Raw genomic sequence first — 13335 nt, 5'->3', positions numbered from 1 at the left:
TCTCCACTTCCCACATTAAACCAAACTGTTTTGGCAGAAGATAATTCAATAGCAATTAAATAATACAATATGACATATAACCATACAAAAACTGGCACATAGCAGCTCACCTGTATCATATATTCAGTGTCAAAGCCCAGTGCGCCCATGTCTTAATGAAGATACTGTTACTATGCCACAAGTATAAATGTACACTTCAGTCTGACACACTGGTTCAATCACATTAACACCATTTGACAAACATTTCACTGTGACATGTATGGTTTCAACAGAGAGAAGTCTAAAAACATGTCTCTGTTTCATCGTGGTGAAGAGTGACCTGATCGTAAAAGCGACTCTCGATTTACTGGTTGATCTACGTCCCCACCCTCACCTCTGGTCACGAGCTTTGGCTGGTGACCGAAAGAATGAGATTGTGGATGCAAGCAGCGGATATGAGCTCACTCTGAAGGGCGGTTGGCCTCTCCCTTAGTGATAGGGTGAAGAGGTCAGCCATCAGGATGGGTGGCTGGCTCCTTCACATTGAAAGGAGCCAGTTGTTGAGGTGATTCGGGCTTCTGACTAGGATGCCTACTGGGCACCTCCTAAGTCAGGTGGTCTGGGCATGTCCCACCAGGAGGAGGACATGCTGTAGAGATTATATCTCTCGACTGGCCTGGAAACACCTTGATGTTACCTGGGCAAGCTATAGGCGACTATAAAAAAAAAAAGCTATAAAAAACGATACGTAAATCGCTCCGTGTGCTCTGCTGAAATAAGAATCTGCCTCCTTGTTACCTGCTTTGACCTGTTTGTGACAATCATCTTGTGTTATGCCATCATCACACTGTTATCCACTGGACTTTTTTTTATTTTAGGCCAACTCATTACCACAGTGAGTAGTACCACGGGGTCAGGGGTGGAGGGGCGATTTTTGAATGTATACTGGTAAAAAACACATTTGTTGGGATGTTAGAGACTGGAACTCTCTACTGTGCAGTTTTTGTTGTTTGCTTTTCTAAAGTTGTGATCATGTAGTGTTAAAGTTTCATTAATGTTTGCTGGTTTTATTGTAAGTTGATGACATGAGAGTGGATATTAAATAGCATTAAATGAATAAAAATAAATGAACTGTTTTGTCTTTCATGTTATATTCCTTTAAGACAACAAACAAACATATTTTAAGAGACTGTGATAGTAACAATTTTTGCAAAAAAATGAGAGCTAACCGATATGGACAACAAATACAAGTCTTGTGCACATTACACCTACAGGAGCTGTTCAGCTACGGAAATACCACAAAGCTCCAGGTGCAGTTTTTTACTGATGGTGTTTGCTGATGATAATGAGAGAAGAGGTGTGGAAGTCTGCAGTCACTGAGTCAGTAATGTTAGTCGCTGTTATGCGCTGTGGCCTCAGCAAACTTCATGTGACCCGGGTGCGAGATGTACATTAAATGAAACGATGGTGGTCTGCCTCTCCCCACCGCAGGGAAAAGGGTAACACCACCTGGGTCTGGGTGCAGTTCCCCCCTCCAGGGGCAAGGGTACCTAGACCCGGTTTGTAGAGTACGCTTGGGGAGTGTGATCATGTGTACAGCGTCTCTTTATGTCTGTCTCCACGTTGGTTGAGTGTGGAGTGAGTGCATATGAGAGCATGGGGGGGGGGGGGGGGGGGGGGGGGGGGGAATGGATGTTTGTGTCTGTGTGTGCCTGTATGTCTGTGTCTATATGTCAGGTTGGGTATCAGACGCCACCTCTCTGGGGACACCTCAGGCCCTCCAAGGTTTGGAGGCCTATCTCCGCCCACCACCACTTCCCCTGCCAGTGGCGGACTCCCTCAGACATCGGTGCGTTGGTGGTTCTTTGTGTCTGGGGGTGGGCGTCCAGGTACACACCGGCTCACTCCTTGGCGGCCGCTTATCGGGGCCTGGAGCCTAGGGCTCGCTTGGGCCCCTTCGGAGGTGGGGTGCCCCCGGCCTGGGGCTCGGTCACTCAGGCACAGCTGGGGGCCGGCGGAGCTCATGGGCGCGTCACTGCAACTCCCCCTGACTTCTGCTCCGCGGCTGCTGAGTGAGCCCTCATCTGGGACTCTCCTCAGCTCTTACTGGAACAGTGGCGCGGCTGCCCCTCTGTTGGTCTTCCTTGGTCTCTTGTGTTCTGGGGGCCTCTGGATGTCTGGAGTTTTGATCTCCTCCATACCCGCTTCACACCCCGGAGGACGGGGCTGTGGCCCCCCCACACACTCCCTAGCAGATCGTTACATGGAGAAACCTTTGGAATGCAAGCGCGCGGATCCACACAGGTATGCACACGGGTGTTCACTGCTCGTAGACCCAAATTACACCTTTCTTGGCTGCTACTTCGAAGCACATCTGTCCTGCGTGCTGCACAACAACATTGAATATTTAGTATTTACTGCTGTTTACACTTAGCTAGATTAATGCGATGGTGTTGTGTTTAGTATGTTGCTTTGTTTTTTTTTCTGCTTGTTTTCTATTCTTCTCTCAACAGGTGATCCAGGAGATTTTTATTTTTTTTCTCCCCCCCTTTCTCACTGTCCCTCTCCCCTTCTGTTTTTCCTTTCCTTCCTCTTTCTTTCTCCCTTTCCTATCCCTCACTCATGTCTGTCCCGTCTGTAACATCTGAAAATAAAATATAATAAATAATAAAAACAAAGATCGACCAAATGGACCAATACGGCAATGCCACGATGATCCATTTGGCAAAGTAAATCCATTGGGTATCCTTGTTGGTCTTCAGACAACAATTCTGATGGCTAAAGAACCAAATGGGACAGGCAAAAAAAAAAAAAAAAAAAAAAAAAAGAATCGATTAAGCTAGGTGGCTAATATGTATAGCCATGTAAATGTGTTAATAATGTCGGTTTAAATGCTTTCCCATGATTATTTTCATGTTGGCTGGAAATAAAATACTTTTATATAAAATAAAATACCCCTTGTTATTAGTGCAGATTACTGCAACTTCTGCATGACAGGCGTGTCTGTTACACGCTTTGTTGTGATATCGGGTGTAGGCAGTGATTAAGATGCTAGTTGTGTTCAATACATTCCAATTTTATTTATATAGTGCCAAATCACAACAATAGTTGCCTCAAGGTGCTTTTTATTTTAAAGTAAAGACCCTGCAACCCCGCTGTGAGCAAGCATTTGGCGACAGTGAGAGGGAAGAACTCCCTTTTAACAGGAAGAGCCAGAGATGAATAAAAACAAATGATTTCATGCAAATGTATTTGTGTGGTCACACTTTGTCCAGTCTGCAAACTAGACAGAAAACAGAACAAACGTATCAATATTGAAGAAGAAAAAAAAAAAAAGAAAAAAAAATGAAACGATGGTGACCATGCACGTTTTATCTTTGCTTTTAACTTAATATGCTTTTAGCCATAGAACCAACAACCCTTGAACCTGTACGTGTAAAAGGAAACATTCTTGTAAACCACAGAAAACATCAGAGGAAGTGGTTTGATACTGAAGGGTGGTGGCTAATTTTGTGTGTTTGAGATGAATTACTACCTGCAAAGAGATTTTGAACTCTAATGAGACTACCTATTGTAATGAGATATATAAATAAAGTATATACGTACTGTGTAGTATAAACCACAGGAATAGTGAACTGACTAAAGGGATAAATTTCGTAACATAAAAAAGGGCAGATTTTTAGAGTAGAATACAAAAGAGTAGAATATGAGTAGAGTATAAATTATCTCAAAAAAGAAGTATTAAAAAAACTCTTGTCTTAGCCCCAGTGGGTCTGTGATATGAAGGGAAACTAAGCAGGTTTTTATTTTTGTACAAAATTATCTCTGAGATTACAGTTAGCTGAAGCTGTTGATGTAAGCTATCATTTCCCAATAAGCAAAACCAGCTACTCTTTTAGTTTAGTTAAAAACAGCTTTTAAAACTAGAGGTCTTAAATCTGCAAACCTGGATCACTAAAATGGTCCAAACCTGCAGTTTCTCTCTCTCTTTTTAAATCAAATGTGCAATCGAATGATCCCAGGAGTGACATTTTACAAAACATTAAGTGTCTGAATCATCCCAACACTGAATTCTTGTTTTGGTCATGAAAAAATATTCAATTTAGTTACATTTTTTGTAAATGCACTTTAAATTGTAATGCACACATAATAAGACACTGGAACTGATTTTAATGTATCTTTAAATGGCTCATTAGTTGTTTACAGAACATAATTGTACTTTTTTAGACACTGAAAGGATTTGCCAGTAATTGACAAAATCTTAAATATGTGAAATGATTTTTCATGCTGCCCATAAAAACATGTAAAACGTATCTAAAGTATGAAAAAGAAAGTCGATATAATAAATGCTACTGCCACAACTGTTGGACATGACTGCCACGTTGTCACAGCTTTCCAGTTCAACCAGGGAAATTTTCACCAACTCATTCACCCTGACGCACACAGCATTTATTTCCTGTTTACTGGCAATCAAAAGAAGTAAGTTACACAGAGGGAGGAGCTGTGTTTAAGGAAAAAAATTAAAAAGGACAGACAGGAAGGTGGGGCAAGAAAGTTTAAAATCACATACGGGTGAAATTCAAGAAACAACCCTGGAGAGTCTCAGACAAACCAGTGAAAGCAAACAAGCCGAGGATACATCAGACTCTTAAAGAAGCATCAGCACGCAGCACGGTGATGTTACTGCTACTACTCATCTTCTCACTGACAGGTAAAAAGATAACTAACACTTGTTAATACAACAGACTACTGAATGTTACATTACAATACATATGCTGCTGGTGATTATGTGTTTTGGAATGGTTTAAGCTTTTTATTTTTATTTTTATTTTTTTTCAATTTCTTACTTTTTAAGTCTGTTCATATATTTTAAAAATGGCAAAAAGGTTTTTACAACTCAATCAAACAATCACATTTTAATCATATATAATATATAAATAGAAAAACTAAAATTGTGCTCATGCACTTTAATAAAATATACCATCTTAAAAATGTTAACATTAATTATGTGCACCATTTTTTTTCTTTTACATAACACATTTTCACCTTGTTTATTAAAGCTTTTAGGAAGTAAAACGTCTGATTGGATAATCTCGGGTCGTACCATCTGAACATAGCACCCTGAGTCTATCGCTACAACAAACACTGAATTTAAATAGTTACATGGATGAGACATCATGAACCAGGCAACAAATCAAAAACAGGTCTTAGTGTACAAATATCTTTGTGGTATAAGAAGTGCTAAAAATTGTATTTCTCTCATACATTTCAAGAACAAACATGCGTGCATGAAATTAATGTTGACTTTGACTACGTGGCTGCAGCTCCAGATTCTTACAAAGAGATTTTTTTCATTTTCAGGTTGTGAATCTGAAGTGAGAGCATGTCACCATCACTGGGCTGAAATCACCTGCAAATATCCTGAAACAAATAACATATATCAGTACACTGATGTAGTTCTTTCCAATGGAACACCTGTACAAACCTCTAAGAAGGACGTGTGGGAAGAAAATGGCAGATTTTGCCTCTACCATGATACAAAAAATAAAAATCTCAAGGTTGCAATAAAACATGTTAAAGAGCGAGAGTTTGGGAAGTACAGGTGCAGGTTTTTTCAAAGATCGAACTTATCTGACATACAGGAAGGAAAACTGGAGACTGGTAAGAAATATCATCATCATCACCATCATCCTTGTGTCAGACACCAGACGAGGCACACACAGGAAATCAGAATATTTGATTAAAAAAATCGATACAGAATAAAACAGGAGTTTCGGAAACACTGGGAACTTTTTTTCTGGCTCATGAGCAGTCCTGAGCTGCAGTACGAACTTTTCTAAAACATTTCCACAGTTAGTGAGTCCCCATCTATTCAAAGTAATGGAGCAAAGGACATTTCGAAAAGTCACCTGAACATAAAAGAAACTAGACAAGTCCTTAAAATAAACTGCTTTAATTCTCTGATTTGTTTACAGAGCATGTAAACTGCCCGCGAACATTTCTCAGCGTGTATAGAACAGCTAACAGCACCATCACATGTGATTATCCAGATGTTTACGAGTCCCACATAAAGTTCTTCTGTAAAAAGAAACGTTTTACCTGTGAGGACATTTTATCAACGTCAAACGGGAAGTTTACTCTCACAGGCAGCAGCCGTGCCTTGAACATTTCCATCAGTCATGTGAACTCACAGGATGCTGGTGATTACTGGTGTGGAGTAAAATCAAATGATGGAAGTTACAGATTATCACACACACAAGTACACCTGAAAGTTATAGGTGAGTATTCCACATGTTCAGTATCACAGGTTTAAATGATAAAAGCTGGCTGATAAGCTGAAGGCAAATATTTGTCTTTTTGTCTTCAGATATTGAACCTTTGACATCAACTATTGGACAGAACTTCACATACCAGTGTAAGTACAACCGGGATGCCTCCTCATGTATAAAATTCATCTGCAAAAGAGAAGATTCAACTGTATGCAAACAGCTAGTAACCACCACAGAGCCTGACGTGAACCAGAGATTTATAATGAAAGAGAACAACGGGAGTATCACCATTACAGTGAGAGAAGTAACAGCAAACGATAGTGGGATATACTGGTGTGGAGCAAGAGTCCCTCACAAACACAATCAAACACATGACGACTTCTTTGATGGATTTAATTTGACTGTAGGTAAGTTGTGCTGTTTGTTGTGTGGGTGACTGTCAAGATCAACCCTTCAAAGAAAATATATGTCACTTTTTAAGACATTTGCTTGTAGTCAGTCAGAAATCAAAAGGAAATGTGAGGTAACACAGACTGTTTTCTCCTGGACTATAAGTGGAATATTTGGGCTATGCTACAAACATAATTAACAGCAATAGCAGTGTAATATTTTGTGATATAACAACATTGTGTCTTTAGTTTCCCTAGTGCACATAAGAATGGATGGAAATTAAGAAAGGCTTTAAGGTACTGGTTAAAAAACTTGACCCAGGATACAACATCATAAATAAAAGTTTCTTTTAAATTTTACTGTGTGACAGTCCTGTGCAGGCTTAACCTGTAGAGTTACAAGATTTAATAACAAAATACCAGCATTTTAAATGTTATACTTAAGCTAGGACACTTTTGTCTTTGCATTTGTCTTATGTTGCATCACCACATAAGTCCTCCTTTCCCAATATTGTGTCATCAGTGATAGCAAATCCTTGGGAAAAGTGAAAAATGCCCTAATTATATTTGCCCTAATATGCAGCCTGCAAGCTGCAAGCAGATGATGAAATTTTCCCTTTTCTCTAACATATCATCAGAAATATCCCAAATTTCCTTAAAATATGACATCATTTTAAAAGGTTGATCTCCCACCCCTACTAACTTATACTTAAAAGTGCAGTCAAGACCTTTAGTTAATTATTTAACATCAATATTATCGATAATGATCTACACCAGAAACTGTGTATTAAAAACATACATTGGTTTCTAGACTTTTGAAGTCTGACTGATAAGGTTTTGGGTGCCACCATGTTGTGTGTTCCATACACTGTAACAATGAAACACACAGAAACACATCTGCTTATTAGACTGCTAATGCTAGCATTCTATTACCTGCATGGTGTGCACCACATAGCAGGCTGTACAAATCTGTTCAGTCACGCACACCTCAAATGCTACTGAAAGGTCTGGATCAGAACTAGTGAAAGTCAGGTCAAGGGATTAATTAATAGGTGCATTATTTGCATCGGTTACAAAGTCTGCAAAAGTATATTCTGCAAAAGCACTTGACAAAGTTCACTGTATGAATGTAATAACCTCTGAGGCTGTTGCTGTTTATGCTTCAGTCTTCCTGCACCACCTTCACCACCTGCAGAGGTGTGACGTGAATATTTACAGGTTTATCTTGATGAACATTCATTTTCCTATATATATTTAATATGAAGGGGAAATCTCAGAACACAATACTTTTTAGAAAAACTTTTCCCTCACAGTGCAGTCTTCTTGATATTCAAGGAAAACATATAACACGTTCACAGCGTCAGTGTTTTCACCTGGGAGGGCACTAGTCCTAGAGTCCATCAGCCTTAAACATCTTTACTTAGCACAGTTTAATCTGCACGATATCTGAAACTCTCTGTAACTAGCTTTACTGCAACAGAAGAATTTAGTTTAGAGATGTTATTATAATGTCTAGTGTCTGTACTGCTGAACCTTTGACGATATGTTGCTGTGCAGGATGTGAAAAATGATTTCAAAATATTTCTGTCTCAAAACAAACAAAAAACCCCAAACAGATTCTCATCGTTTGATCTTTTTCTTAAAGGAATAAGACTTAATATTCAAAATTGTGTGTTTTGCATATTAACGTCAGTTGTTTCAGTTATATAAGACATACGACTTTCTGAACACTCTCCTTTTCTTCAAGGTCTGAACCAAGGAAGTATTCTCCATCCACATGAGAATAAGAATTTTGGTGAGAGTGTACATTTACTATCTCGCAGAAAACAAACAGACATTTTCACGACATCCTCGGACAGTGTTGTGTGATGATTGCATGTGAATCAGTTTCCAGTCATCCTGACTCTTTTTGTTTTTTCTGAGGCAGTCGTTGTGTTGACCGTCTGTATGGCTTTTCTGCTGCCAGTGCTGCTGATGGTTGTGATAGTTTTGATCCTTATTTACAAACGTAAGTTCATTTATCACTTACCTTCATTTTTACATCTATATCTAATCATACATCTGGCAGAAAGTTGCCGTGAGCAGGGGGGCAGACAGGTGAGATTTCCAGATCTAAGATGTCAAGACGGAGTGAGCAGCAGAAGGCGGTGGTTAGTTTCTAGCAGGTAAAAAGTTGGCGAGAAGGACCAGTGACAGAGGAGGCCGAACAGCACTACAGTGGTACTAACAATCTGGCGGAAAGTGAAGGTCTCAGCCGGTCCTTAAATACTGACAGGTTATTACTAGAGATGAGCCGTAGTTGAGGGAAGCTGGATGTGAGAATCGGAGCTTCCGGAGTGCATTGTGGAAAAATATGCCAAACAGCAACACACACACTGGATCCTGACAGATGTCAAATGAAGAGCTAGTTAAGTCTCAGTTCAGTGACGTGTCGAAATGAATCTACGTTGTTCTGTTTCTTTTCGATTTCTCAGGCCTTTCATCTTCAAAGGATACAGGAAGTGAAGCAACAGCACAGTATATCAAAGAGGTGAGTGAATGGTGCTCTATGTGTGACTGTGGCAGTGTGCTATGATCCATGCAATCACAGGGAGGTTTCTGATGCAGTACCATATACTTGGCTGCCAGCAACCACATGCCAACCAATCAGTCAATGCATATTTTTTTCCTAAAGACCTGTGGTTGCCAGGGGGGTCACTGACACCTCTCTAGTCCACTGTGTCCAGGGAATTAGCAGTTTCCTGGCAACTGCCAGCACCAACAGCAACCAGTCAGAGAATACACATGAAAGTAGAGTCACTGCCACATCATCACTCGCCAGTCTCTAGACCTGTGCGGCCGAGGCCTGACCTTATAGTACCTGCTAACACTGACTGATTGAAAGCTCTCCCAAGTAAAAAAAAATAGTGAACTGATTTAATGGATGCATGATTAATAATCCCTGGTTTAGCTTTTTTGGCCATTTTCATATCATTTTATTTGCCAGCGTTCTGAACTAAGCATTGCTTAACAGTTTTAGCAACACCAATTTGAATTTCAAGATGTACAGATAATGATTGATGGTAAACCTCATCAGATCAAATATAAACAGTTCAAACTGTATTTTCTTCTCCTCTTTCTGGCAAGGACAATATCTATGAAGAAATAGAGGAGCATTTCCAGAGTCCAGGCTCAGAATTTGCCACAAACACAGTTTATCTCACCGTCGATCATCCTACAAACCATCCTGCCTCACTCCATTACTCCACCATCAACTTTCCGATCAGCTCTGACATAGCTGCTGCTGAGACACTGATCCTCACACCCAGCTCATCGACCTGCAAATATTCGACTGTGAAGCACAGCACGAGTCTGACGACGTCGACTGCCACACACCCACCCAGACCTCCACAGGAGCCTCTCTACTCAAAAGTCAACAAGTTGAAGCCAAGACAGAAATAAGGTCTGTGAAGAAATATGAAATACATTGACTGATTTATGTCAAATCGTGTATAGTAATTAAAAAAAAAACAAAGAGGTGCAAAACAAGTGTATCAAAATGTTGGCAACATGCTCCCAAACTGAAAAGGAAGTGCGCTGACGTAGAGCGTGACATGTTTTGAAACCAGTCTGATAAGGTGAAACTTGCGGTGTTCTGTTGCGTAGATAAATTCTGTCTACATTTCCTTCCTTGAGGTGTTTTTAGTTACAAAATATGAATCTTCTTGCATGCGTTTCTTGTTTGTCCTTGTGCTTTCATGAATGCTGGTAGGATTCACACAATACTGTAATATTTTTATGGTCACAGTTTCCACATTTCTTAGTGGAATCTTGTGATATTTGGAAATGATAAAAATAGGTTAAATCCAAGATTTGAAATCTATTTTCAAATTAAACTGAAAATGTCTTTAATCTCTTGGCGTGGTTATGTTTAACTTAAAAGACTCCATATTCAGTAAAAAAGCCTTGATCATGTTCATGCTGCAGTAAGTCAGAGTAAGCCTTTACCTCAAACTGAATTAAATAAAAATTACAGAAAAGTTTATTTAAATACACATAGCAGCATCATTTTTAATAAAATGACATCAGGATGCTGAGCCTCCACTGGTTTAAATCTGCACTCTCCATCATTCTCCCTTTTAGACTCTCCCTGATGCAATCCACCCCTGTCAACCTCAAACCCACCTCAGCTGGAAACATCCAAACCTCAGTCTACATCCTCACCACCACCACCTAGACTCTGGTGGGTCCTGTCCTAAAACTGCTGGGATTGTGTTCTGCCATGATGAGCTGCTGGAGTCTGACTGCCAAATACAATCATTTCTCTATGTCAGTAAATCATGTTCTTTTAAGTGAACTCTCCTTATTGAAACACTTTTGAGACACATCCCTGGTGTCCTTTTAACAACCCCACAGACTGCAGTGATGGGTTATTTTTTTCAAGCAGCTGCGCGCGCTCCCGCGGACGGTAATCACGATCACTGTCTCGCACAACACCTGGAGCTCAGGGGGCAAAACAATCACATGAGTGCTGCTGTTTGACTGAGGAAGAATAAAGTAGTCGTGGTAAGCCAATCACATGACCACTTCAAGACAAAGCAACAAGGTGATATATACCAGTCTATAAACTGTGTTGATAGGCCAGTAAAACCAGAGTCATGATAAAAAATATATTAGCAGCGTTTTTTCCTCAATAGTTTCGTCACGTTTACTGTCTAAGGACAGCGCAGCGAGACCTCTCTGCTTATGAGCAAAAAAACAAACAAAAAACACCCAAAGTTTTAGGAGTGACGCGAGAGAGAGAGAGTTTTGAGATGTGAGAGATTTGAGAGATTAGCGTGTTTGGAGTGTGTAGTTAATGTGTTGTCTTGTGTAGTTAGTGTGTAGTGTTGTGGATAGTTTTGTGTTGTGTGTCAGAACAATGAGGCGACTGCTGTCTCCAGGTAGAAACAGCAGTGATACACCTGCTGCTGTCAGACCTGCAGGTATCAGGCTGTGATGTTCTCCTTTATAGTGGACAGAAATAATTTTTTTGGAGTGGCACAAATAATTTGTGTGACATCTTATTGAATGTAGAACAGCTGATTGTTGTGTAAATAGTTTGAAATGGTTATTTAAAAAATCAAGGTAAAAGGTAAATGGCTGCAAATAACTGTTGTTTGCAAAACTTGTACATAGGATTTTAAAATTGACCATTTATATTTGCATTTAAAGTTATGAAATATGATTCAATAAACATGTTTGTGGTTGTTACAGTAAAAAATATAAGTTTTTCTACTCTGTTTTTATGTTTTTTTGTCTGACTTTAGATCAATTGTGTTAATACAGTCAGTCAAAATGAAAACATGACTGTAAATTCAGACACGTGAGGTTGTGCTGAGTAGAATGATACCAAACAAGACAAAGTAAATAGTTTTTAAAGGTGAAATGTGGAGGAAACATCAAAAGTAGTTAAAAATGGCCAATTATACCCTGGAACCCAGAGGGTTAAACATTTTTAAGTACCGCAATAGTTACTTTTCAGGGAATTAGTTACTTTTAGAATATTGTAACTCAGTTACTAACTCAGTTACTTTTTGAAGAAGTAACTAGTAACTATAATTAATTACTTTTTCAAAGTAACTTGCCCAACACTGACAGACTGTACATATGAACAATTCACAAACGATTTCAGCATTTGTCACTTGTGCCAATGTTGAATGATTTGCATTTTACAGGGATCACAGAAAAACCTCAGCTAGAGGTTCAGATTACTTGGTATGTTTTACTGGGGAGAATGAGACAGATGTGCTGTGGGTGCTACTTTTTACAACATCTGAGGTTAGTTTAACACAACAAGATCACTGTTTAGAGCAAAAATTAATTACTTAAAAACACTGTTTTTGTTTAACTGGTGATATTTCCATGCATAAGGTTGATGGGGAAGTGGCAGCAGGCACGTTTAGACAAAGCAGTGAGAAAATGTTCTTGTCTCATTTTTCCCATCATATTGTTCTCACTCCAGTGTTATTTGAGGGTCGCCAACCTTGCAGCTAAAGCATACAGTGTACATTATCTGTACTGAGATGGAGTGAAGTCCAGTCCACTAATACCACCTGCAGTAAAGAGCCATTATCTAGAACCAGATTAACTTCCGACACATCTTTACTTGGCTTACTGATCAGATTTTAAATCCCACTTCATGTACAATACATCTGAAACTTTGAACACTTTTCTGTTCCTGCTTCTTGTAAGTAAACTATTACCTAAATAAAATGTTGTTGTGTATTTATTTTGAGCTGACACCAATGAGAAAACACATGTCTGTTTATACACCTTGAGCTTTAGAAATCATCACTCCTATCATTTGGTTCTTAGTTCTTACTTGGTGGTACAAGCAAGAACTAACCCAACTAACATCAACTGTACCAACCTGATTCAAACCTGTTTTTAATATCTGTAATCAAACAAAATGATATATACATGACATATATAAGTATGATGGGCTGTCTGGACCAAAAATGCCAGGGCTGGTTTGTTTTTTTGCCATGTCGGAGTTGCACAGCAGTTGCACAGCAGTTGCACAGCAATCAGCAGTTAAATTAGCATGTCATTTGTCGATCTAGACGGAAAAAAGTTCTTCAAAATTAGTTTGAAAATTTCATGAACGATGCAAGCTGGTAGATTGGGAAACCAGCAGAACCATCATAGATACATTTATATTAATCATACGTACAATT

At 39.3% G+C, this 13335-nt stretch overlaps 1 protein-coding gene across 1 annotated transcript; it reads left to right on the top strand.

Annotated features, from left to right (window-relative positions):
* The first annotated feature begins 4599 nt into the window (after positions 1–4599).
* Positions 4600–12855, top strand: LOC146575067 (polymeric immunoglobulin receptor-like). The gene is made up of 9 exons (XM_085275649.1): positions 4600–4690; positions 5341–5640; positions 5955–6257; positions 6347–6655; positions 8385–8432; positions 8565–8645; positions 9112–9167; positions 9764–10079; positions 10760–12855. Exons 1-8 carry the CDS (start codon positions 4657–4659, stop codon positions 10076–10078), a joined length of 1446 nt encoding a protein of 481 aa, XP_085131775.1. The 5' UTR covers positions 4600–4656; the 3' UTR covers position 10079; positions 10760–12855.
* Positions 12856–13335: the final 480 nt, after the last annotated feature.

The sequence above is a fragment of the Mchenga conophoros genome, linkage group LG5, assembly GCF_057382185.1.
Source record: "Mchenga conophoros isolate Kocher_MC1m ecotype Shallow Benthic linkage group LG5, M_conophoros_male_GT1.1, whole genome shotgun sequence".
Lineage (NCBI taxonomy): Eukaryota > Metazoa > Chordata > Actinopteri > Cichliformes > Cichlidae > Mchenga > Mchenga conophoros.
Note: the sequence above shows the minus strand (reverse complement) of the source record. Positions and strands in the feature narration are given on the sequence as shown.